Source organism: Esox lucius, chromosome 2 (assembly GCF_011004845.1).
Source record: "Esox lucius isolate fEsoLuc1 chromosome 2, fEsoLuc1.pri, whole genome shotgun sequence".
Lineage (NCBI taxonomy): Eukaryota > Metazoa > Chordata > Actinopteri > Esociformes > Esocidae > Esox > Esox lucius.
Genome location: NC_047570.1, coordinates 11,977,658 through 12,004,370, shown reverse-complemented (window position 1 = coordinate 12,004,370; position 26,713 = coordinate 11,977,658). Strand labels below are relative to the sequence as shown.

The window sequence follows — 26,713 nt, the reverse complement described above, 5'->3', positions numbered from 1 at the left end:
TAAAAGTTGCCCATGTTGGAACAATAACAACTATGGGGCCAGATGGTATCTGTCTTCCTCTGCATACAGGTGCACTTTGAATGTATATATTTCCAGAAATCTGACATAAAATTGTTTTCCTGTAGATATTATACATTCATTAAACCAGCCGCGCATTTTTTGGTGTCCCCGCTGGAGAGAAAAGCACGCAAAGGTTCTCTTGTAGTGATTCGTTGCGGTCGCAGTGAGACAGTTGTTGGGTCAGGTGGCGGTTTGTTGGGTTTTGTAGTTCTATTCTGTCATCTGTCATATCTTCTACCTGTGATGATAGACTACCTCACCAGAACTCAGCAGCTACCTTCTCCCACAGCTCCCACATCAAAGTCAGCCCTACCAACCTAAAGAAATATGTCATATCTCTACACGCCCCAGATTGGCTTTGATACATTGTAGCCTTTCTTTCTTGAGTGTCATAAGGTTTGCTTTAAAATGAATGAAGGAAAGACACATGTTCATGGTATTCAGACCGTGCCCTGTGTTGTCAGTTGAAGGTGTGTCAATAATATACAATATACAATAATGTAGAATATTGATATTAGCCGATGATAGATGCTGCTGTATGTCACGGAGGCACAGTACTTCACACACAAACTGAATGGGCCATTCACGAAACCCGGATCCACCTGATGTTCTCTCTTGTTGTGAACTTATGGAATAGGTGGCCTACAGTTGAGGTGCCTTTCATCTATTTTTCCCTTTTATGGCACAGGTTAAAGACACCTGGCCATGCACATACCCCCCTAAGACCTGACACTTACTGCTGTCTTAATGCGTGGGTTGATCACACACAACAGTAGCTACATTTATAGATAATTCACAAAGCTACCCCTCTTGGTTTCAAGGCCAGAAAATACAATATGGAGCTTGTGTGTGTGCCAGCCAGGATAAGGAGGAAGAGGAACTGTAGGCCGTCTGTAGCAGAAGAAGAGCGCTTTGCAGATTGACGCAGCCTACTGTCAATGTTGCCAGACAAAGTTGTTACAGCAATGCTCAAAATCTAGCGAAAGACAGAAGGATTGGAATTAATATTATTTAACAAAACATTCTAACCTAAATATAAATGGAGCTTACTAAAGTCGATAGATGAGAGAGTGATGAATAGAACTAGAAGATAGATGACTGTGGGTATGACTCATCTGGGCCAGAATCAGTGGACTCTTCTCTAAGTGCAACGGAGGACATTTTCTCTGCAGGACATCACATGAATTTACTATTTAATTGGTGCTGGTGGTAAAGATGTAGGCTGAATAATTGACGAGCTGATAATAGTCTGCACAGACAATAGATGGGGAGGTCCAGAGGTGAAACCGCACCACAACAGCTCAGCGTTACCGCACATCCCCAGCAAACAGCCCGGCTGCCCGCCACTGGCCTCCAAAGGCAGATGTCCCCACTTCATCATTAAGTACCTCTCTTATAGAAAACCATTCATTACCCTGGCGGAGTGTTTATACAGTCTCTGCTTCTACCACGGCCGTATGGATATCTCCCTCCCATTTAATGTGCAGATGGAAAAATACCACAAGGGAAAAAAACATCCTTTTAAAGTGATAGGTGCTCCCGTGCCAAAGCTACATGCCCATGGAGATGTTAAAGTACGGTGACGGAGTCTCACCGGCCTTGCCTGTGGAAAGAGGTAGCCGTGCTTTAGCTGTCCGCTCCGTGAGAAAGACCAGTCCTATATGAGCACAACGGCCCCACTAGTTAGCCCACATTGGTGGCAGGAGCATATTGGTGCTGGGGTCGTCCGTCCGACCGGTCAAGGGGAATGGCCAGGTAACTGCGTGCTAGTGATTTGACGTTCAATTAGTTCTACAGGAGAAGTTGCGCTGAGTTGTAGGCCAAGCTGCCTGTTGCCAGGTGATAGCTGCTGTCACCTGACCACCAACCCCCAGAAGTCGATCTGCCAGGTGACTACGTCACAGCGCAGTGACCCGCCGCCAGAGCGGGTGGCATGGCGGCGGGCGCGTGCATATCCGTTGTAATTATTGTAATTTGAGTGCGGCCGGTGCAGGTGAATTCGGTCGTCTTCTAATTAATGAGAGGAGCAGATGGTGGTGGGCGGGAGCTGGGCGCGCACAGCCGGCCGGCAGAGTGTGTGTGTGTGTGTGTGTGAGGGGAGGGGAGGGGCCGGGAGAGAGGGTCAGCTGGTCAACAGGACACACAGGCCAAACGGCTTGGCGGTGTACCGGGCTGTCCTTCCTGAATGCAGAACACTGACGCACCTCAGTGAAACTCACTGCCATGACAACGGGATGACTCCGTTCTCAGCGAGGTAAAGAAGAACACATTATTTCTTGCACGTGACATCAGTGCGAGCTAAAAGCGAGTGGGCTATCGATCAGCGTTAGCAAGGAAGTACGTCTCAGGGTACAGTAGCAAACTAAGATCACAGCGAACCTAGCTCTCGGCTGACTGGTCCAGTCAGTGCAAAGACACTGGTTGGTAAATGCCATCTGTCTGTGATGTGTTACAGTGGGCTTACAGTCAGTGTTCCACTGTCCTGGAATCCTAACCTGTAAGCAGCTAGCAGATTACCCTGTACATCTAATTCCCATAATGCATTAATACCATTGTGCAATGACATGAGCGGAGCATTGCCCGGAGAGGCTGGGCACCTGGAGACTAGACACAGACACCAACTGTCTGGGTTGGTCCATCTGCTGTCAGACACTCAACTACAAGGGTCCGTCCTCTGTCGTCATTTCAAATAGGAACAGCCAAAGAGAGCATTCTTGCGTCAGATGTTCCCAGGGAGAGGAAAATAATCTCAAAGAGGGAAATGCTTTCATTGGAGGAGCTAAATAAGAAGTAAAGGCCCTTTTTTCCCATTTTGTTTATCTGGCAGCGTCGTCTGAAGTGTCGTGATGAAAACCGGCACTGCTGAGGAACCCGTAATCTTAGGTAACGAAAGTGCTGCGTGCGCCCGCATGTGTGTCGGAGGAGATGGGGAGAGGGAGACAGTGAGGCTGGGATGGTGGGTTTTAGCCAGGATGGGGTCTCAGATCACTGGGTTCATAGATTGAGGGGCAGTGAGGTCTTGTTCTCTGGTAACAGGGGGTAATGGATCAGATCCCCACTTACTGGTTTTTCATCTCACGATCATTTTGGTATTTGAGCATTTATAGTCAGGACTTGGTTTATTTCCAGAAGCGATGGTGGCGTCTTAGGGCATGTTTGTGGGTCTCTTTGTGTGTCTGTGGGCATCTGTTATTGCCCATTGAAGTCTCCATCTTTGGGGACCCTAGGTGCCAGCCGAGGGACCAGGCTGCCTATGAGACCATGGAGGTGGGTTGAGGCTCCAGCGGACCAGCAGTCGATCGCTATGGTTTCTTCCCTGTTTATCCGTCCAAACAGTGGGAAAGGCTTTGGCGTTGGCAGCCTCGGTCCGCTCCACATGTGTTTGACATTACTGTGACATAGCGGCCTCCCAGTGGGGAAGGAGAATGTCAGAGAGCAGAGGAGCCGTCCAGCTCCCAAACATCTGGAGTAATGAGAAACACATTGACACCACAGTGTGGGAGCTGAGAGCTAAGTCCCAGCTAAACCGCACACACACACACACACACATACACACACACTATACACACACACACTATACATACACACAATATACACACTTTATAGGCATGCCATGTACACACTCATACGGTACCCAAACACACACACACACACACACACACACACTGCACCTACGCAGAAACACACTTACTTCTTACAGAATAAACATATAGTGTAGCCTACTGTACTTCACTTGAACCAGATCCTCTGTGTCTACACGTTCTTTTATTATTGGACCCATAAAGTGGCCTCTCTTATCTCCCGTGGAACAGAGGGTAGCGTTACAAGATCCATAGAGCCATTGTTGACTTTGAGAGAAGATGTAAATCTAATCTTACACGTATTATTTTAACTTGTCAGTTCTCTGCTGGATAAGTGCTTACAGTAAATTGCCCTCAAATAGTTTTGGTCGGATGTGGTGTGAGAGCTAAGCTTTCCAGTCTAAAGAAGAATCAATCTAACTGATTATTGTTGTGTTTTCTGTGAAATAGGCACTCAACAACACTAGTCAAATATAGACCACATTAGCAAACCGTTGATTTAAACCTTGCATCTCCGACACATTATTTTGTTAAGTGCCGTTGAATAACCGAGAGGTGTATTCACACCGATGCTGTCACATTACAGGCACCGACTTGAGACTTGAGCGAACTGGCGTGAACTGCAGCCAAACACTAACGACAAAGAGAGACCCACTGTTAACCAAGCCCCTTTCCTCTGAGTCCTCCGCCCTTCTCCCTAACTTCCCATAGGATAATGCACAACAGAGACAGAGGAAACAGCTGGAGTAATCTGCTACAACGCTGAGCACTTTTTAATCAATGGTATGGCGGGGAAGTTCATATCGCCGCTCTTCGCTCTGATATAATAACTTGCTTCCTTTTCTCCTGCTTCGCCCTCAGCCAGCCTCTTATCACAGAGAGGGAGAGAGAGAGAGAGAAAAGCACTGACTATAGATGGAGTTAAAGTTATTAAGCGTTCCCACACACTCCTCACCACAATGACTTTAAAGGCGTCCGAAGGGGGGGCTGTGGAGGGCTAGTGCTAAGGCTAGGATTGGGGAAGAGAGACGAACTGAAGGAACGGGGGGAGATGGACTCGCCTCATATTTTTTAAATTAAAAAGCTGTTATCTGGTGGAAACAGAAGCTGTGCCACAGATGGTTCCGTCATTCTACAAATGGGTTTGAGCTGAGTGCCGTTGTGTTCCCATATACTCCTACCAAGCTTAATCTTTGGCCTAGCCTCTCTCACTCACACCCTCAAACCACTCACTGATAACGTATTGTTCGTAAACTGTAACGTCACTGGGAGGACATTTAAGTTTCCACACGCACAATCAGGGGTTTAATTTGAAAAGTGTAAAGACTGGAGAGATGTTATAACGGAAGTAGTTTGAGGAGGGCTTTCATCCCAGGGAAACCGAAAGGTTGAGTCCATGAAGGGGGACGTGAGGAAGCAGAGCGGGGTGAATTTCTCCAGCAGTCTCTGAAATATCAGCGGAGAAAACAAGTTGGTAATATCAGTGAAGGGCTAGAGTGGATACATCGAACTCTGAAGTGATCGTCTAAGCGAGGGAGACATTTATTTCTAAGTTGGATTGAGGTAAATGTAGAAAGACAAACAAAGACATAAAAACTTTCACCAGAATGGAAGGGCAGGGATCTGTGGCAACCGAGGAACCTGGATACAGAGACATCCAGAAAGTCAGTCAGACAGTTAACCCTGGAGTTGTGCTCTGGGAGCTGGTCCTCCATAACCACCGTTTGAATGGCAGCAGATCACTTTAATTAGCCTATTAGCAAACAGTGTTACCCTGACAGTTACTGGGCAACCTAGATGACTGATCCCTCTCACTGTTTTGGGGGATCTGGTTGGGGCTGGGGCTTCCAGGCGGCAGTGCGTCCCAGAGGACTCAACGGTATTTGTTCCAGGAGTTTCTAGTGCTGCTGGCGTCGGGGGATGAATGGATATCTGCGGGGGGGGGGAGCTGTCAGAGCTTCTGTTTAACTCGTCACGTGACCTCCCCGTGGGGAGTCCCTGAGGAACAGAGGATGGTCCCTACCGACGGAGCGGCGTGGACGGAGAATAGCCGAGACACAGATCGCCCACCACGAGCCCGCCTCCTCCCTAATGTCATGAGCCGTTGTGGATGCGCCTGGCTGGGGCAAATGAAGTGGTTTGACACGGAGTCACTGACTGGGGAGCAATTAGAGGGATTCAGAGGGCGTCTGCGGTGACAGGCAGGGACGTTTACCACGGAATGAAGTGCAGACCCCCAGTGGTCACGTTTATCGCTGAATGAAGTGCAGACCCCCAGTGGTCACCCGCATTGACAGGATGTTGTTTATTCAGTACCTTGGGTGTAGGTGTCAGTCTGCTGTTAGCACTTGTTGCAGTCTGACACGGACGAAGAGAGAAGAGCAGCACAACACGTGTCTGCCACGCAAACCTCCATTTTGAAACGAGAAACGAGACTTGGTTGGTAAACGTGGGAGCCATCCGCAAGAGGTCTCTGATGAAAACAAGCGACAGCGGAGGTGTGGCCAACTAGTTGCACTCGCTGAATGTAACGTTGCCTTTCAAATGGGCAGGTGAGGACGTCTGACCAGAAGGCAGACACTGGACTGAGGGTTCCACAATCCACACGCCATGGAGTTTAGGGTGGATAGAACGCCGGTGAAAAGACAGGTTTTTAATCTGATTTTGTCCTTTTTTATGATGCTCATTCAACTCGCTCTTCATCTGTGTTTACCTACTGGGGTTTCACAACACAGCCTCGCTTTCATTTGCAAATGGAGTTAAGGCACATGAGCGTTCACACATCCGCATATTAACACACTGTAAAACAGAGAAACACATAAAAAACACACACACACAATGTAAGACATAGACGGACAGGTCGGGTGTGGTCAGGTGTGTGGGTGGTCAGGTGTGTGTGTGGTCAGGTGTGTGGGTGGTCAGGTGTGTGTGTGTGGTCAGGTGTGTGTGTGTGGTCAGGTGTGTGTGTGGGTGGTCAGGTGTGTATGTGGATGGTCAGGTGTGTGTGTGTGGGTGGTCAGGTGTGTGTGTGTGGATGGTCAGGTGTGTGTCTACGATGACGTTTGTGGCAGAGCAAACATGGCTGTCGCCCACGGGGAGGAGCAAAGCCGGCCAGGGAGACGAGAGAGACACACAAACATAGAGCAGGCAGCAGCTGTCAGACCCCCGTCCCCGACGCACACCTGTCACACAGGAAGTCAGGAACTACCGTCGTTTCCTGGATACGCCTCCTCAGCCAAACACTGATGCCTGCTGCCGCCTCGAACGTCCCAGATACGGGAGAGGAGATAGAGAGAGGAGGAACGAGAGGGAGAGAAAGCGAGGTTTAGACATCTGGTCGCTGGGGGAGGGAGAGACAGAGTGAGGGAGTGAGAGGTGGGGAGAGAGCGGGGACATCTGGGAGCTGAGGAAGAGTGAGAGATATGGAAGTGCTCTGAATGCATCATTCATGGCAGCCAAACAAAGTAAATAAGGCCCAGGGAAAATAAATAATATGTTTCTCAGGCAAATGTTTTCCCATGTTGTCCGACTGACATCACTGAGATCTGTGCACAGATATGACGATGTTTGTGTTAGTGCTCCATGACAGACACAGAGCAGTGTGGACGTCTTCTCTAACTCTCCCACAGCGACGGTGGCCCACATGCCCAAACTTATTACGTTACAGTCCAGTATGTGAGGAATAAAATATTCCCACGCTCGCGCACCCTCTATCTTCCTGTGACCAATGGGAACAGATCCAGATGTAAAGCTCACTACATGCCTGCTCTCTCCCTTTCTCTCTCTCTCTCTCTCTCTCTCTCTCCCCCATCTGCTTTCACAATTTGGTTCATTCAGAGAAGCAGGAAGTGTAAGGGTCCTGTACAGGAAATGATATCACGCAGCCCTTTTGCAGACAGTTTATGGGAGCAGCCTTAGCTTCAATGTTGTGGTTGGCAAAGCCTCTCTTTGTTTTTGTCAGGATTGTCAAGGTGGGTCCTCGGGAGGGCTCCCCGTCCTATTCCCAAGCTGCCCTTCATGCTGCCTGTATGCAATTAACAGAGTAATTAAAAGCCTGATGAGCTAATTGGTGTTCGGTGAAGCTGCAGGTGTTTTGATAGGGGAGCTTGTTTGTGTAAGTGCACAATATAAACATATTCCAAACGAGGGTAATTTTTGGCACAGTTTTCCTCCCATAATTTGAATAATATGGGTGTTTAGGGGAAAGAAAGGCCATTAGACTGTTAAATAAGTCAAAGATAGTCAACGTTAATCAAACAGCCATGCATCTAAATCATAAAGATAAATATACACTTTAATTCAAAGTTGTTTTCAAAAGGCATGGGAAATGGTACTGGGGAGAAACGACATCGGGTCAGTTCTGATGTAATCCTGTTCAACTGTGACATTGGGGTCCGGAGAGGTTGGCAGAGAGAAATTACTTTTATTTGAACTTTTTTTCTCAAACTCCAATTAAACGTTGTTAGACCCGGAGGCAGAGCTCTGAGGAGCAGGAGAGAAGACACCGGTTAAGGCTGACGCCGGAGAAGGAGCTAATAAGCAGAACTTCTCTGAGGAACTGGGCCAACAAGTCCCCCTCTCCCCCCACCACCCCTCCATCTCTCTCTGTCTGTCGCTCTTTCTCTCCCCAGCCGCCACGCTTTGGTGTTTTTCTCTGTTGCGTTCTGCCCCCCACCCCCTGGCAGTGGCAGATGTGCTGGTGACGGCTGTGTGCCCGTGGCACCGGCGGTCCCCAGGTGGCCAAGATGACAGTTACTGATGTTCAGGTGTGAGCTTTTCTACGGCGCCCCTAGCCAGCCTGCTCCGTGCGGTCTGAGCTCCGCCGTCCAACGGGCCTGATAGAACGCCGGCGCTGCCGAGCAACCCAAACAAAACTGCAACAAGTCCACGGGAGACTTAAGGACCAGCCCCTCGCCAGTGCACCCCCGCGGACCCGTCCGCTATGACAGGGCGCCCAGTGTTTCTTCCTTTCGGCTCTGAGCGCAAACTGCAGAGGGTGTGTTTTTTTTCAATCCGACGACGTGCGTGCGTGTTCGTGTGTGTGCGTGTGCGTGCGTGTGCGTGTGCGTGCGTGTGTGTTTTCCTTAGAGCGGGGGCACACTCTCCTCTGCGTCTCTCGCCCGGTGCTGGTGCCCAGTGCTGTCCTAACACGCTCCAGATGGGCCAGGCCGGGCCGGGGAGTTGTTCTTGGCATGGCCCGCCACAGCAGAATGTCACAAATACTTTCCTTTATTTAGGAATGGCTTGGGGTTAGCTGCTAGGGACGGAGAAGGAGGAGGAGAAGGAGTGAGGGGGAAGGGAGGCAGGCGAGGAGAAGCAGAGCTCTGGGAAACATCTGGATTGTATTAGCAGCCATTGGGAAAATGCGAAAAGGACGTTTTTTTTTTTTTTCGGGGAGTAGCGATATGCTTCACGTAACCACTTCACTGCCGAGCGACGCCCTCCCTGAAGAGAACAGATGGCCGCTAGACTTCAATACAATTACATCAATAACAGTCATCACAGCCGTCAGCGCCACATGACAAGCACACTGAAAGTAAAGAGAGGCAGGGAACCGAAACTTGTCTCACAAGAGCTGTTGGGTGTGGGCTGGGGAGGAAGCGCAGTGAGAAACACGGGTCCTTCATCAGGGTGCACTCGTCGCCCTTCCTCTCCCTCACACCCTGAGTCAAGAGCTGGCTCTTCCAACAGGCTGCCGATAACACAACACTACCCAGAAACATCCGACAGGACGAGGAAACTTACACAGTCGATAAATGAATTTAAACACGTAGAGGAATAAACACGAGTGGAGTCTGACTAAAAACAAAGACGTAAAGGAATAGGCACCGATTGACTAAACAGGGCTGAGTAGGGGAGTCCTGCTGAAACATGGACTTGCATAGCCGAGTGGGTTAGTATTAGTGCTTCCCTATGTAGAGGCTGCCTTTCTGGCCAGGCCTCAGTGTTAGTCATCTGATTTCAGTATCCAGGGCGTCTGACTAGGATGGAGGTGATGGATAGCTGCTAGAGTCCCCCTCTCCTGTTCGAGAGAGAGAGTTTTAGACTGACCCCGGTTGTGGTCAGACCCTGGTTGTGGTCAGCTCTTGTCCGCAGCACAGTAACTCAACGGTAACTAGGTCAGCCCAGCGCCCTAGTGTGTCTGGCCTCCTGCGTCCCTCCTCCTACAGCCTCTCCTCCCCCCACACAACTGGGGTCATGGCCGTTACCCAGCCGTTACCTCCCCACCCCCCCACGAGACACCCCCGCACAGTGTGGCCGCCACGCCCCAAATGGTTTCGACATATTTTCAGTGAGTTATAATGTGCTGCGAGGCTCCCGCTGAGCTCAGTCTGACTTTTCCTGTTATTGGCTGTCTGTCATACACACATCTATTATACACACTGAAACACACATACACGTTCTCTCCCTGGGCCTTTCGCTTCTTTATTATTAAACAGACGTGTATTCCCCACTGAATGTTTGTTTTCACTAAACATATTTGTTCAGCCGTGGCTGTATGTGGGATGTTGCTGATTCTCTGTTAAGAGGATGAAGTGGAATCCTGTGCTTGTTGCGTGCTCACTGTGCTCCTCTCTCCCAGCCTGTCATTAGTCCAGCCAAAGCCTCCGAACCCTAAATGAGCTAGAGATGATCAGGAGCCTGGAGTTTGACACACACAGAGAGTGGGGTGGGGGGGGAGTGGGTTGGGGGGGGAGAAAGATGGAGGAGAGCGTCCTACTTTTAGGAACCGAGTCCTTAAAGAGGGCCTTTCCGTCATCACCGTTAGCCATTTTCCTCGATCTTCACCTCCCTCGGCTCCTATTCTGTTCTGCGCGGAGCCTCCGCCCACTGCTGTGTGTTTAGGGTCCGCGCAGGCCCAGAGTCCCTGACGATCCCCCGGGTTAGGAGATGGGCAGTGGGGTGTTGGGTAGTCTCTGGAGAGGGTCCCAGGAGGTGGGTGCGGGGGTCCCGGGGCCGAGGCGCAAGGCTCTAATCCTGCTGTTTTGATGTGAGGCCTGTGTTTGCATGGACTCCTCGGCGGCCTGATGGGGAGCAGATGTGGGAAGGCAGGCGGGCGGGCGCGGAGCCAGAGCAGCTGGGAGAAATTAAAAACAACAGCATTCCTGGAGACTGGGGGAATTACAGAGAGAGGGAGGGAATGAGACGGGGGAGAGAGTTAAAGTTATGCGTTCACGGAGAGTAGCCCGTTTTGGAGAAGGGAGAGGCGGAGGAGGAAGAGGAGATCTCACTGGCCCTTCTGAAAATCTGTCTGAGTTTAGGGTTTGGGACGGGCAGTAGCTCCGTTCACATGGTCATTGTCAACCTAGACACACACATTACCAGCCTACGACTAGGCTTTTAATGGCTTGTCATTATGTGATGGTTTCTCCTGTGTTTGGTGGTTTTAGTGAAAGCATATGTCCCGAAATCTATAAAGAGACCCAGAAATAGCTACGGAATGACAAACTAGAGTGCACAGTGGTGCTTGCGGTGAATTCTTTGTCATCCAGTTTTTGCAGCACACAAAAGAGAAGACTTAACTGAAGATCATTTTTAGAAGCCAGATCACTGATTGTGATCTTTCCTGTTTCTAGGCTTGATTATGTGAAGTATACAGCTGTGTACAGGAGAGACGGACAGCAGTGTAATTATCAAAAGCTTTTGGCGGTCTACCCGTGGGCTGGAGTCAGAGCCGACGGCTGGCTCTTGTATCCTCAGGGAGCCTATGGAGAAGCATTGCACCCTGGGTAAAATCTATTCTCTGGATTGATTACCGTCTCGATCCACTTTAAGTTGGAGATAAAAGCACGGAAGGAAGAAGGGGTTGGACGAGTGGGTCCAGAACGGGTCCAGAATCTCTCCGGGACGCAGCCCAACGACGTGGGTCCAGCCCAAGGTTCTGTGTTCAGACAGAGGACGGACACACCGTGGTTAGATGGACAGGATGCCCTACCCAGGAAGACTGTCTCTCTCTGTCTCTGCACCAGCGTCTTTCCTTCTCTCGTTCTCCCTTGGCCCAAGTCTTCCTGTCCTTCAACACCATGTCGGCACAGATGGGGGGGCGGGGGGGGGGGGTTGTTCAAACGGAGCAAACTTTCTAATGTATTAAAAGTGAAATCCAGAGCTGAGTGTGTGTGTGAGTGTGTCCTTTAGCTGGTCAGATTAAACAGCGGTCTAATCCCGTGGCAGCTGCAGACAGACTGGTAGGACCTCTCGTCCGTGACTCTCCTCCAAGGAGTCTCAGCCCTGAAAGCCAGGTCACTCCCAGAATCCCTCGGGAGCTCTAGAACCGCGTCCCCCCCGAGCAGTGAATGAAAAGCCCTGATTAAGACATGCCGTCTGTCAAAAAACCCCCCAGAGTCAATCAAGTCACAGACGGGGTGGTTCCGGATTTCTTAATCATCTTAGAATTACGGTGCGTTTAAATGATAGGATAAGTGAGTCAGTGATTGACACGGAGTATAAATAAATCCAAGCATCCTTTAAAGCTAAACAAGTGACCAGGGTCTTAACGCTTCCATGTGACGTCCTTTGGCTTGGTTTCCGTGGAAGCCGGTCGGCGTGGTTACGACGGCCCCTGCGAACAGGAACACTGTGGAGAGCAGCGACAGATGGACGTGCCCTGCCTTCTCTTCCCTCTGACAGACAGACGGCGGGGCAGGCGGGAGGTGGCCGGCCAGGCAGCAGGACGGGGATACGGTTTACATTTGGCTCTGAGTTGGAGCGGGACACGGCTGCCACACGGGCAAGGAGCTACCAGCTCCAGAGCGCTGACCGGCGGTGGGGGGGGGCTATTTTTATCAGCACGGCTCTGAGGCTAACACTTTGTTGTGTTTACAGGATGTAGGAAACGGGAGCTATACAGGCGCATTATGGAACAGGACTGAAAAGAAATTAGAGTTATGCCAGGAAAACTCCTCAAGGAGACATCCACGCAAATGTCTCCAGCCAGGTTATTGTTTATCGACGTACGTATAGCGGCAAAAGTAGAGCACTTTGTTTATCCGGAAGAGCCCGAATAAAAGACAGTAGTATACAATATGATTTAAAGCCGTCAGGAACATTGACTTTGACACTGCTGCAATTGCACATATTCTGTTTTTGCTACATAAAGCAAAGGTTGGGTGAAACAGATAACCTAAAAGACCCGAATGACCTAATTGAACTAAATAGCTGTGACTTGGCGTTACAGTGTGACACCAAAGGTCAACCCCAGTGTCTGCAGTGTTGTTTAATGGGTCTTGTCGACTTGTTTGAAACTCAAGCCTGAATGGAGTTGTGAGTCTGTGGTGTGAAACCCAAAGCCTATTCAGTCCTGCAGCCAGCAGCCCCAGGTCAGAGTTTAGTAGCCAGAAGGAGAGGGGGACGAAGAGGGAGAGAGGGGTGTGGGGGAGGGGATGCAGCAAGGAGCAGCGCCAGTCAGTCCTGGCTGCCGAGGTGACCTCTCCCCGCTTGCCCAGAAACACTTAAACCCCACGGACCCGGCACCCGCCCGCAACCCCACCCCCACCCAGCACCCTCTACTGTCCCACAGCTGCTCTCCCTGGAGGTCGAGACCTAATTATCCTCCTGTTGCTCGTTTGGCAGTGACCCGATGTGTTTGGTTATTTTTGCACTTGACAGTGGAGGCGGCTCCAGCTTAGTGAGGAGGTGGGCCGGGTGGGGTGGAGGGGGGGGGTTCTACTCCAAACATGGCCAGGGTGCTGGGACTACATGCTAGCGGGGTGCCTATAGGTCTGTGGGGCGATGTGAGACGCGCCGTCCGCGGACAGTTGACATTGGAGTGAACACAGTGACAGCTGATCGAGTGACAGTACGACGGTCCGAGACGGCCGGCTCTAACCTTCCACTCCTCAGCGCATGCCTCAGTACTGGTCTAATTCAGACACGGGCCGCGGGGCTCTCTGGGTGTGTATACATAGCTTGGTCGGTACACGCGCGAACGCGCACCTGCACGCACGCCATCTGACACACTGTAAAGCTATCTTCTCCAGGGCTGTAAAAGCCATCACACTCGACAGCTCGTGTTTTTGTAGCACAAGGATCTTGTTCCATCGACTTCCCTCAGACGGGCGTTGCCTCCCCCTGTTTCATTCTGTGTTTATCACCGGGTAGACCTACGCTGTCTGGGCCTCAGAAGAGCTCAGTGGACAGGGCGTACGCATCGCTTTGTTCTCGCCAGTAGATATGCCATTTATCAACTGGTTGTGTATTTGACATTGCACTGATCAGACCATTTCATACATTCACAGAGAAAACATTTAAGGACGCCCTCCAGTTGTTGTGTTCATTTTACTGTTTAAATGCGACAAACCACAAAGTTGTGACTGCAATCATCAAGTAATAGAGAATTATCTGCGTTGTGTTGTTGTGTTAGGAGACAGTATCAGTGTGTTGTTTTGGTAGGAGACAGTATCAGTGTGTTTTTATGATAGGAGACAGTATCAGTGTGTTGTTTTGGTAGGAGACAGTATCAGTGTGTTGATTAGTTAGGAGACAGTGTCAGTGTGTTTTGGTGGTAGGAGACAGAATCAGTGTGTTGTTTTTGTAAGAGACAGTATCAGTATTTTGTTTTGATAGGAGACAGTATCAGTGTGTTGATTTGATAGGAGACAGTATCAGTGTGTTGTTTTGGTAGGAGACAGTATCAGTGTGTTGTTTTTGTAAGAGACAGTATCAGTATGTTGTTTTGATAGGAGACAGTATCAGTGTGTTGATTTGATAGGAGACAGTATCAGTGTGTTGTTTTGGTAGGAGACAGTATCAGTGTGTTGTTTTGGTAGGAGACAGTATCAGTGTGTTGTTTTGATAGGAGACAGTATCAGTGTGTTGTTTTGATAGGAGACAGTATTGGTGTGTTGTTTTTGTTGGAGACAGTATTAGTGTGTCGTTTTGGTAGGAGACAGTATCAGTGTGTTGTTTTGATAGGAGACAGTATCAGTGTGTTGTTTTTGTTGGAGACAGTATTAGTGTGTCTTTTTGGTAGGAGACAGTATCAGTGTGTTGTTTTGATAGGAGACAGTATCAGTGTGTTGTTTTTGTTGGAGACAGTATTAGTGTGTCTTTTTGGTAGGAGACAGTATCAGTGTGTTGTTTTGATAGGAGACAGTATCAGTGTGTTGTTTTAGTAGAAGTCAGTATCAGTATGTTGTTTTAGTAGAAGACAGTATCAGTGTGTTGTTTTAGTAGAAGACAGTATCAGTGTGTTGTTTTAGTAGAAGACAGTATCAGTGTGTTGTTTTGGTAGGAGACAGTATCATTGTGTCTTTTTGGTAGGAGACAGTATCAGTGTGTAGTTTTAGTAGAAGTCAGTATCAGTGTGTTGTTTTAGTAGAAGTCAGTATCAGTGTGTTGTTTTAGTAGAAGACAGTATCAGTGTGTTGTTTTGGTAGGAGACAGTATCACTGTGTTGTTTTAGTAGGAGACAATATCAGTGTGTTGTTTTGGTAGCAGACAGGCCAAGGGGAGTGCAGCCCTTGTCCTATCTCCTGGAAAAGGCGATGCCACCTGACCGCTCCCGGCCGTCCCGCTCCTCCTGTCCCCGACCGGAGCAGCCCTGCCTTGCCTTGTTTGGTCCCGGTCGTGGGCTTCGCTGCAGGATGGTGGATGGGGCTCCGTGACGGACGGCGGCAGATCCAGCTGCACTTGTCACTGACTGTCAAGCGCCTGTCAATACGGGGGACAGGAGGGGACAGCCGGGGAGTATCCACGGTGCTTTGGCTGAGGGGTGAGGAGGGGGAGGGATGTCAGGACAACGGCGCTGACGGGGTGTTGTTGGTGGTGGTGGTGGGGGGGGGTCCCGTCAGCCGCAGCGGACGAGCAGGTGTTACTTCATTTCGCCAAGAGTTCCAAGACCCCATCTCTCAGTCTCTCTGCTCATGGTCTCTGCACCAGAATCAGGACCTTACAACCAGGTCTGATGTACATTATCACTCATGTCAACGCTGTGGGTCATGAGTGGGTTCATGGTGGCAACACGTATCACTGAGCACAGACAGCTATCGATAATGTTTTGGGACAAAGAAATGGCTAATTTGTGCGTCTGTGATGCTAAGCCTGAAATGGCTGTTGGTGTGTTTATCTTGTTTTTGTCTTTGTGACCAACCCTCTCTCTCTCTGTTTCTCATGTAGGTAACACAGAACAGAAGGTTGGAACGATGCCCGATTCACCTGCTGATGTCAAAACCCAGCCCAGGTCGACTCCTCCCACCATGCCACCTCCACCCCCGGCCGTCAGCCAGGCAGCCAATCGCAACGCTTCATTTACACCCACCACCAGTAAGTCAAGTAAGTCGTTGTTTTCCTTCTTTTTTTTTTTTTTTTTATGTTTGCACTTTGCACCTCCTAGACGTGCATGCTGTCTTTCAGAGAAACATATAAACTAAGTCACATACTCTCTGCTACTACCACATCTGTGTTGTCCTTTGAATTGCTTTATCATCAGCCGGTGAACCTCTATCTCTGCGTTTCTACGGCTGTGAGCCTGGGTCATCTTTATCACCAGGTCTTAAACGTCTGGCTGGGCGTCTTTGTTTGCTGCCAGGAAGGAAGTCTGTCTAGGCTTGTGTTTGTGTGCCTGTGTGTTTCTGTCTGTGTGTGTTTGTGTGTTTCTGTTCGCGTGTACTGCAATACATGTCAGGTCCAGGTGTCCTCAGTAGAATAGTAAACCAGTGTTAAATCATTTCTAGTGAGGACATTTTGCCTCAGGTTTAAAATGCTTTCAAACTAGGGTTTTAGTGGTTGCGGTTAGGGTTAGGGTCAGAAAGGATAGGGTTAGGGTTAGGGTTAGTTTTGAACAGAAATCACGTTTGATCTTCAAAAAGGTCTCACAAATATAAACAAGCGTGTTTCAGTGTATGTGTGTGTGTGTGTCAGTGTGAGTATCAGTGTGTGCCAGTGTGTTTGTCAGTGTGTGAGCTACTTGTTTACCAGCTATAGTGATACAGGGGTCATCGCTGGGCTCGCCGGCAACACACTACTTTCTTCCCTATATAGCAATGATAGGCCATGTTGTTTCACCTGTTGTGACGGTCGCCAGTGTAGCTCTCACCCCCATCTAAAACCAGAACACAAGTGGCGGGTCACATGTCTAACCCACATATGTGCCGACCCACCAGGCTCCAGCAAAGAGATTAGAGGGCAGGAACGAAACACCCTGCAGACTGAACCGTCGTCAAATATTTCATAGGAAACCCTCTCGCACATGTATTCACTTCTTAACAAACCTCGGTAAGATCGCCAGGCACTCTCAAGACCGAGCGGAGACAAAGTCGGCCGAAGAGCTCGGCGAGAAAGTGCAGAGAGCTGAACGATACCCTGTGACAATAAACACTCTGTTACCGCTCTTGTTTAAAACAAATACAGGGTACTTCACTGTGTAAAGAAAAGTAAAGGCGTGACTTGATTAGGGGGTTAATTGTGAGTGAGACGTAACTGTGACAGAGTAACCGAAGACACAGGGATGGAGTGTGAGGACATGCCAGCAGTACTGGGCAATGTAGCACTCAGTAGGAGGAATGGGGAGAGCAGGACGGATGGACGGGGAGCAGGAACGAGGCGGCCGGGCAGGGTGGTGGAATTGGTGTGTGTGTGTGTGTGGGGGGGGGGGGTGCATAGAACCTGAAAGCTGCAAATCTACTTTCAGCTGGTGGACATGTGCGAGGCCTGATTTAGCAACACACCTGCTATTGGAATAGAAGCAACACAGGCCGCGGACCTATTTTTGGCAACTCTTTAACAAGTTCCTCTTATAGCTGTGTCCTAGTGAGCGAGTGGGTGAGCGTTGGAGAGAAACAGATTGGCCGCGTTGTAGAGGGGTTGTCAGAGAGAGAGAGAGAGAGTTGGGGAGAGTCTTACGGCCCCGCGTGTGACAGGAGCGGAGCCTACTGCACCGTCAGGCTTCGTTTAAACTGGTATGAACCACGTCGGCAGCATGAGCTGCAGTGTTCCGGGTGGCGGTCGAGAGTGGGTTCACCCAGCCTCGGAGTTCTCCGCCGCGCCCTCTGGGATGCGCGCGCCCTCCCCCCGCTCGTCTTCCCTGGCCGCCGGTACCCGGGAGGAGGAGGCTGGAGGAAGGCGGCGGGCTGGTACTGATGGAGGCCCCCTGTCCCTCTCTCCCCCCACAGTGCTGAACGGGAGCAGTCACTCGAGTCACTCGCCCACGTCGCTCAACGGCGCTCCCTCCACGCCCAACGGGTTCAGCAACGGCCCGGCCATGTCATCCACCGCCTCCCTGTCCAACCAGCAGCTGCCGCCGGCCTGCGGCGCCCGTCAGCTCTGCAAGCTCAAGCGCTTCCTCACCACGCTGCAGCAGTTCGGCAACGACATTTCACCCGAGATCGGAGAGCGAGTCCGTAGCCTGGTGCTGGGCCTGGTGGTGAGTTCTCCTCCCTGTCTTTTGTCCATCTCTCTCACTCATCCTCTTACTTGTCTGGAGCTGGTATGCTTTTTTTCATTGTGGTGTCCAGTATCTTTCCCTTTCTGTCTCAGCTGGTCTCCTAGTTTTATTGTAAAGCTCCTTCTACGAGTGTTTCAATCGCTCCTTTCCTCTTGTTGTCTGACAGAATTCAACCCTCACCATAGAGGAGTTCCACTCCAAACTCCAGGAGGCTACAAACTTCCCGCTGCGCCCCTTCGTCATTCCATTCCTCAAGGTAAGAACATCAATACACAGCACGGACACGCCCTCCCCATTTCTAATAGGCTTCCTTGGAATTCCCGAGTTACAACCCTTTGAGTGGCTTCCACTTTTGATATAAACTAGCATATGGTGACGGAAGTGAGATTTAGAACCAAACCAGAACGAACCAATAATATTCTCCGGACGGCTGGCCAGTGTAGAAAGCAACCTGGTTTCTGTGCCTGAGCAGTGTGTGATTTTTCCATTAGTGTGTAAGTGTGGAGTTGATTGAAGCTCACTAGATAAAGAGGGCAGCACTGATTTCCAGCTCAGTCTGCTGCCTGTCTGTCTGTCTGCCGATGGCTGATCTGCTGGTCCATATGGCCATCGTTTGCAATTCATTAAAGCTGGTACACAAGTGTTTACCCTGAGTGATACGACGTGGAGCGGAAGGAGCGAGGGATGTGGACGGGGGACGGGGGCGGGCAAAAAAGACTTCCTGGCAGATGTCGGCTCGGGTCCGGCCACGTCGCAGAGATTTTCACTGGGGCTGATTAATCAATCACATTTATTTTATAAAGCCCTTTTTTACATCAGCAGTTGTCACAAAGCGCTTATACAGATACCCGGGCTAAAACCCAGCGTTTCTTTGGCTTGATCCTATGTGCCGTTCGCAGCGTAGACCCACAGCCGCAGAGAGAGGGAGAGGGGAAAAAGTCCATCCTTCCGAACAACTGTCATTATGCAGAACACATTACTCTGCTGTGGTCCAGCTGTCCAATATGGAACACTGGGAATAAATGGGACAACAGAGAATATACACTGGGGCCTTAAGAGACATCGCCGAACGTTTGGAGAGAGGGAGGGCCAGGCCTGCAGACACCTTGGGTTTGTGTGTATCTGTGCTGTCAGTGCATAGATCGACGTCTGGCGCTCTTCTCTGTAGAGAGACTTATAGTGGACGAAAGGTCATGTCATGGTGATTTCCCTGATGGCTGGTGTTCTAGGGATGGTTTACGGTCATGGATGTTGTGTACACCAAGCAATAGCAACACGACGGATTCTCTATGGACACGACACATTCACTATGGACATAACACATTCACTGTGGACACGGCACATTCACTATGGACATAACACATTCACAATGGACATGACACATTCTCTATGGACACAACACACAAGACATTCACTATGGACACAAGACATTCACTATGGACATGACACATTCCCTATGGACACAACGCATTCACTGTGAGCACAACTCATTCCCTATGGACACGACACATTCACTAGGGACACGATACATTCACTAGGGACACGATACATTCACAATGGATGCAACCCATCCACTATCGACTCAACACATTCACTCTGGACATGACACACTCACTGTCGACTCAACACACTCACTCTGGACATGACACATTCACTCTGGACATGACACATTCACTCTGGACCCAACACACTCACTATCGTCTCAACACATTCACTCTGGACATGACACATTCACTCTGGACATGACACATTCACTCTGGACCCAACACACTCACTATCGTCTCAACACATTCACTCTGGACATGACACATTCACTCTGGACATGACACATTCACTCTGGACATGACACATTCACTATGGATACAATACATTCAACATGTTTCCGATTCTTACCATGGCCAGTTTAGCAGCTTTTGGTGGCTTGTGTTTAGGCGGCATCCAAGTGGTCGCTAAGGGCTTCGTATGGACAGGACTGTTTTCCAGACCGCCTGGTGTGCCGTGAGAGGTTCCACATCTGTGACATGGCAGCCAGCGCTGGGCTTTGTCAAAGTGACGGCCTGACTGAGCTCTCTGACAGCAACCCCCACCCCCCTCCCAGGAGACACAGACTTTGGCGAGGGAGGAATGTGTGATGATGGGTCTGTTTAATCTCACCCTCGCTGTCTCATCCTCTCTCCGCCTCTCTATCTCTCCCTCTTCTCCCACCTCCCACCTTGACACTCCACTCACCACTTGTTCTCTTTCCCAGGCCAACCTCCCCCTGCTGCAGAGGGAGCTGCTCCACTGTGCTCGGATGGCCAAGCAGACACCCGCTCAGTATCTGGCCCAGCACGAGCAGCTGCTGCTGGACGCCAATGCCAGCTCGCCCCTGGACTCCTCTGAGATCATGATGGAGATCAACGAGCATGGCAAGAGGAGAACCCCCGACAGGTACCGACTGACCACCGGTCCCCCCTCTAGGCCGACACATCGTAAAACAACCATCACTCCACTCCCATCATCTGGCTGTAGAAACAGAACAAACGCTCTCACACACACACACACACACACACACACACACACACAAACACACACACGTAATTGAATTATTTGCGGGGATTTGGAAATGCCAAGCCACAAGAGGGGTGTCATGAATCCTCCGTGTGGGAGGCGGATGTCTGGGCAGCCCCGATGCCAGGCGGGCAGGGAGGGAGACCGTGCCAGCTGTCGGAGAGGGGAGGAGAGAGGAGGACAAGTCCAGATGCTGTGGACGTCACGCTGTAACGCGGCAGCTCCAGTCCAAACCCGCGGACAATACCCTCAGTGTCCTGCTGCCCTAGCCGCCCCCCCACACCGGTCCGTACAGAGAGGGGTTGTGGGGGGCGGAACTGGGCTAGAATTTGTGAGAGATAAAAACAAAGCGCTGCCCCCCCCCCGCCCACCCTTCGACCATCTCTGACTATCTTCTCCCCCTGTAGCTGCCCATATGTCAGGGATGTGGCCAGATGGTGACCCCGCTGAACCCCTGCTTCCGCTAATCCGTGGGGCGGGGGGACGGTGGAGGAACGGGCAATCCCCCTGTAATCCGCACACCTCCGCCTCCCAACCCCTGGCTTACAGTGTCACGGCGGGCTAGTCCAGCTGTTGCTTTGATTTGTCAGATATCGGCGGCGGCCGTGGCGGCAACCGAGACGTCCCGCCTCACGGTCCGACCTACGACCCTGTCTGACAGAGAGGGGCTGGGGAGCGAGAGGGGTCGACAGTGAAGGGAGGAAGGGTTCCGCCGCTAATTACAGACAAGCACCAATTAACACACGCACTTACTTAGTCATGTACAGACGCATAGCATAGCATAATAAACAGAAAACATGCGCATCCACACAGCGATGAAATTCCTTTCATTTGCCTTTGATCCCAGGGATGATAGAAAGCGATTTACCTCCCAATGCCTGGCTGTTTCACCAAGCTAAACAGATTAATATCAACACTGGCGTTTAAACTGTCCAGATGGCTCCCAAAACAGGACCGTCACTGAACATCTGCCAAACACAGACACACAGACACACACTACAACCTCTTAGGTCTGTGGGAAGAGGGTGCAGTTGCAATCTAACAGAGTGACTTGAGGGATATTAAGATTAAGAGCTTGGATTGCACCCCGACACTGAATGTACAGCGTGTAGTTTCTTACATTTGGCGTACAGCTGTGCACACACTTTGGAGTGGATTCTGACTGTCTCCCATTGGGGGAGATTCCTGAAACGCCATCTGAGTTACCACTAATGTCCTCCAGGAACAACAGGTTAGCAGCTTTAAAACGTGTTAACGTTTCCCTTTAAGTCATTTAGCAGGCGCTCGTTTCCAGGCGACTCATTGCAGCGTTTTCATCCTTTTTTTGGCGTAAACCCCATGAATTGAGCTCACCACCCAGTGGGAATCGAACTCACGACCCCATGGGAATGGAACCCGTGATACTAATTAGAATCGCCGTACATCTCCTTCACGTTCGTTAGAATCTTCCTCAGTGTGGCGAGAGAGTCGACCCCGGCCTCTCCTTGCATTCTGCGAAGGGAACATTCTAGTAAGGCACAGAGGTGACGTAACCGTGTTGTGTGCCTTCAGGACCAAAGACTCAGACCGAGACGGCCACCACCCGGAGCACCTGGCCAAAAGGCCATGCACCATCAGCCCGAGTCAACGCTTCAGCCCCAGCACCGGCCTGCCGGCCCACCCGCCCCCCAACGGCCTGCCCACGCACCCGCCCAACGGCCTGCCTCACCCCAACCCCCCTGCCCCCCAGCACTACCGCCTGGAGGACATGGCCCTGGCCCACCACTACCGGGACGCCTACCGCCACACCGCGGAGCACCGCGAGGCCAGGGACCGGCATCGGCAGACAGGTGAGAGAGCCAGGGGGGGGAGGACGGAGGGCGAGGGAGGGAGAGAGAGGGCCATCTCTTGGGAACAGTGACAGGTTGTCACCGTGGGGCGTTTGACCCCCACGGCAGGGCTCCTATAAATAACCCCCGGTGACACATGCTTGGGTGTGCCTTCAGAGTCCAGATACAGTCCTCCCTCTGATTGAGCCAGAATGGCTGCTGTATGGAAGTCTCCGAGTGCCTAATGTCCCGTACGCGGGGGCGCCCGGAGCCCGAATGGTGCCTGAGTGACGAACGCGGGACTGTGTTGTTTGTGTTGCAGCTGTCCACGGAGCACGCCAGGAGGAAGTGATCGATCACCGCCTGACGGACCGGGAGTGGGCCGAGGAGTGGAAGCACCTGGATAATGTACGTGTCGCTGGGGTAGGGTTCCCCGGTTTTCTCCTAACCCTTCCGAGATGCGTCTGATGGAAGGCCCTGATCTGAAAGGGGGGAGGGGCAGGAGACAGGGCGCTGACAGATTTACCGACCCAAACTGCAGCTGAGGTTGCATTTGATTGACAGCTGACCTTAGGGGAGCCCGTGGAGGCTTGTGTCCACGTCAGGAATGGTCAGCCAAGGCCTCTCCGGCCAGCGTGTGAGCCTGGAGCGGGGGCACTCTACGCTCCCCTCACTTAAACCAAGACTCAGACACACACACGCGCTCACGTTAGAAATGCTTCATCTGAATCCACAAATCTCATTTAAATTCAAATAGGATTCAGACCCTACAAAGGTTGTTGTGTGCGTCGACACTCAAGGATACAAAAACACACACGTACAAACACACACACACACACAGACAGGCACTAAAAAGGGCCACAGATGGAGCGAGGGACCCAGTGGAGGACAGCTCCAGCTGGGGAGAGCAGCTGAGACAAGAGCTGCAGTCATGGAGGGAACCGGCCTGTGCTGGGCCACTGCCAAATTAGAAACACTCTACTGAAATAAATATAGCCAACGGAGAGAGGGAGGGGAGAGAGGCAGGGAGGGGAGAGAGGGAGGGTGAGTGGAGCGAGAGAGAGAGAGAGAGAGAGAGAGAGAAGCAGGAGGAGAAATAGAGGAACAGCATGAGAGAGAGTACATGGAAGGAGGGTGATTTTCAAAACCTTTTTGGGAAAAGACGCATCGGGCCAGGGGTGTAGAATTAGTGGGGGACGGGGTGGGGGTCATGACCCCCTCAATATTACAGACAGGTCAATTTGATCCCCCTGGAAAAGAGTGAAAATCCTGGGATCCATTCACCCTGACCAACCCTCAATAAACCATCCAAATCTGCACTGTTGCATCGTGCAGAAGGAGGACAGTGTTGGGAGAGTAGAGAAAGTCGAAAGAGTGGGGGGGGGGCAGTCTGGGGTAAAGTATTTCCGCAGACGTAGTCTTGGAAGAGCCCAGAGGTGGAATGAATCGTTTAGGCCTTTTCCATGGGCAGCCCAGCTGTTCCACTGCCATTGTTGCTTTACTGCTCTGTCTAACTCCTCAGCTCCCTCCTGCACACACACACACACACACACTCGCCCAAATACTCAGCGCCAATGGCTCTTGTTACAAAAAGGGTATAGGGTCGTAAGCGCTCCTTAAAAAAATTATTTCATTGCACCTAAACACCAAAAAAAAACGTTTCAAGAGACACTGCAGGCTGAACATGTTTTATACAAATGCTGTGATGAGGGTGGGGTCTGATTTGTATTCATAGACTACATTCAGAATGCATGTACATTCCTCCTTCGCTATGTGACACAGTGTAAAGTCATTTGGAATAAAACCACTTGACCCCGTTTTAACAGCGCAGTTTTGGGGGCAGAAGCTCTGCCACTCTTTAGTTCCAGAGAGCAGCTGGCAGTGCCTCTTGTCGGAGAGTAGAGTCTGATCATGCGACTCCCCCCCCCCCCTTCCCGTCCTGCAGCTGCTCAACTGCATCATGGACATGGTGGAGAAAACCCGACGCTCCCTCACCGTGCTGCGCCGCTGCCAGGAGGCCGACCGCGAGGAGATGAACCACTGGATCCGGCGCTATAGCGATGTGGAGGATATGAAAAAAGGTGGGAGCAACGGTCAGCCACGCCCTCCTCCTCCTCCTCCACCTCCTCACAACTCCTCCTCCAACACTCCCAACAACGTTGAGACACTGCAGTCCATAGGTACTTCCGCCGCTGCAGGGACTAGGCTCTCACCCCAGTACACACTGTCCGCTTGCCCCTCACCGGGCTCTGTCTCCAGGAGATCCGTGAATGCATGGCGGTATTGCATGGCGGCGGTGACATTGGGCTGGAATGAATGCAGGGGGTGGGTGGGGGTTGGGGGGGGGGGGGGTGGAGGAATGGCATGTCACAGAGAAGAAATGTGTGTTTGATGGGCCGAATCCTGACTGGTGACTTTGCTTGTAACTTGGACTTTTGGGTAAATCGTACACAGGCGTTAATGGGGAAAATCTTGGAAGATACAGTATTGAGTTGTTATTGGATTTGGCCTGTGGAGAGTGAGTGTGTGCGTGTGTGTGAGAAGAGCTTGCTAGACTGATGTTCCGCCATGGCGTATGTCTTTCAGAGATCCACAGGGACTTCCTGCACAGGCCTGCATCCGGCTACCTACCTGAGGAGATCTGGAGGAAGGCTGGTGAGTAGCTCCTCTGTCCCGCCCCCCTACTGAACCCCCCACCCCCGCGTGGAGCCCGGCCCGTCGCCGTAGTTACCTAACGACGGGGGCGGGCCTGGGCCTGTGACTGTCCTGTGTGTCATTAGTGCTAAGTGCCCTCCATCTGTCACCGCTATGAAAGGCGACTGCAGTTCAGCTGCAGTGAAAATGCAGTAACCAACCTGGCGCAGATCAGAGCAGCGCACGCAGCACAGGTGGGGTCTGCAGCTTAACTGAGCCCTGCCAGAGAGGGGAGGGGACTACCTTCTGCTTTGGGGGTCGTAAAATGTAGCTTAAATTGTTTGGTTCCTGAAATGCACATTTTTTTCAGTGGGACAGCTTTTAACTGACAGTTATGAGTGTTATGTATTCCTAATTCAACCCTGTTAACAAACAAGTTGGAACGCTGTGTGAAATGTCAATAAAAACAGAATGCAATGATGTGCAAGTAATTTAAACCCTATGTTCTATAGAAAATACAACAAAGACTACATACCAATGTTGAAACTGGGACATTTTATAGTTTTTTGAAAAATAAATGGCCACTTTGAATTTGACAAAAGACTGGAAAAGTTGTGTAATGCTAAAAAACTAAACCTGGTGGAATATCACACAACTAATTAGGTCAATTGGCAACAGGTCAGTAACATGATTGGGTATTAAAAGAGCATCCCAGAGAGGATGGGTCTGTCAGAAGTGAGGATGAGGAGGGGTTCACCACTCTGTGAAAGACTGAGCGGACAAATAGTGCAACAACAACGTTTCTCAACGTAAAATTGCAGAGTTTGGGGATCTCATCATCAACGGTACATAATATCATCAGAAGATTCAGAGAATCTGGAGAAATGTCTGTATGCAAGGGACAAGGCCGAAAACCAAAATTGGATGCCTGTGATCTTCAGGCCCTCAGGTGGCACTACATTATAAACAGACATGATTCTTTAGCAGAAATTACCACATGGGGTCAGGAACACTTCAGAAAACCATTGTCTGTAAACAAAGACCGGTCTCCTGAAGATGACACAGTACGTTTCTGCATCCACAAATGGAAGTTGAAACTCCACCATGCAATAAAGAAACCATACATAAACAAGATCCACAACTGCCGCTGGGCATGAGCTCATTTCAAATGGAATGAGGCAAAGTAGAAAACTGTCCTGTGGTCTGACAAATCAAAATGTGAAAATATTTTTGGGAATCATGGGCGCTGCGTCCTCCGGAATAAAGCGTAGAGGGACCATCCGGCTGCTTATGAGCGTACAGTTCAGAAATCTGCATCCGTGATGGTATGGGTGTGCATTAGTGCACATGGCATGAGTGACGGCACCATTAATGCTAGACAATACAGGTTTTGGAGCAATATATGCTGCAATCCAGACTAAGTCTTTTTCAGGGAAGTCCATGCTTATTTCAGCAACAGCTGAAATCCTATTTAAAGCAAGAATGGGAAAACATTTCCCTTTCAAAACTACAGCAATTGGTCTCCTCAGTTCTGAAATACTTACAGAGTGTTGTTAAAAGAAGAGGGGATGCAACATACATGTGCTGTCCCAACTTTTTTGAAACGTGTTTCTGGCATCAAATGGGCAAGTATTATTCCAAAACCAACAAAATGTCTCAGTTGTCTGTGAACTATTTTCAAATAAATATAGGGATTAAAT

General features: G+C 50.5%; 1 protein-coding gene across 10 annotated transcripts in view; it reads left to right on the top strand.

Moving 5' to 3' along the window:
- Nucleotides 1-26,713, top strand: part of cbfa2t3 (CBFA2/RUNX1 partner transcriptional co-repressor 3) — a 46,933-nt gene that overhangs the window by 10,868 nt on the left and 9,352 nt on the right. For 3 of the 10 annotated variants that reach the window (XM_010881429.4, XM_010881437.4, XM_010881470.4), the window contains exons 2-9: nt 15,756-15,911; nt 17,750-18,000; nt 18,188-18,277; nt 20,270-20,451; nt 22,123-22,400; nt 22,702-22,802; nt 24,325-24,559; nt 24,966-25,034. In XM_010881429.4, coding sequence (XP_010879731.2) covers nt 15,756-15,911; nt 17,750-18,000; nt 18,188-18,277; nt 20,270-20,451; nt 22,123-22,400; nt 22,702-22,802; nt 24,325-24,559; nt 24,966-25,034 — 1,362 coding nt within the window. Of the gene's footprint in view, nt 1-2,684; nt 2,944-13,323; nt 13,533-15,755; nt 15,912-17,749; nt 18,001-18,187; nt 18,278-20,269; nt 20,452-22,122; nt 22,401-22,701; nt 22,803-24,324; nt 24,560-24,965; nt 25,035-26,713 lie in introns of those variants that run through there. The other 7 variants (XM_010881461.4, XM_010881478.4, XM_034286897.1 and 4 more) reach the window with 6 other exon arrangements.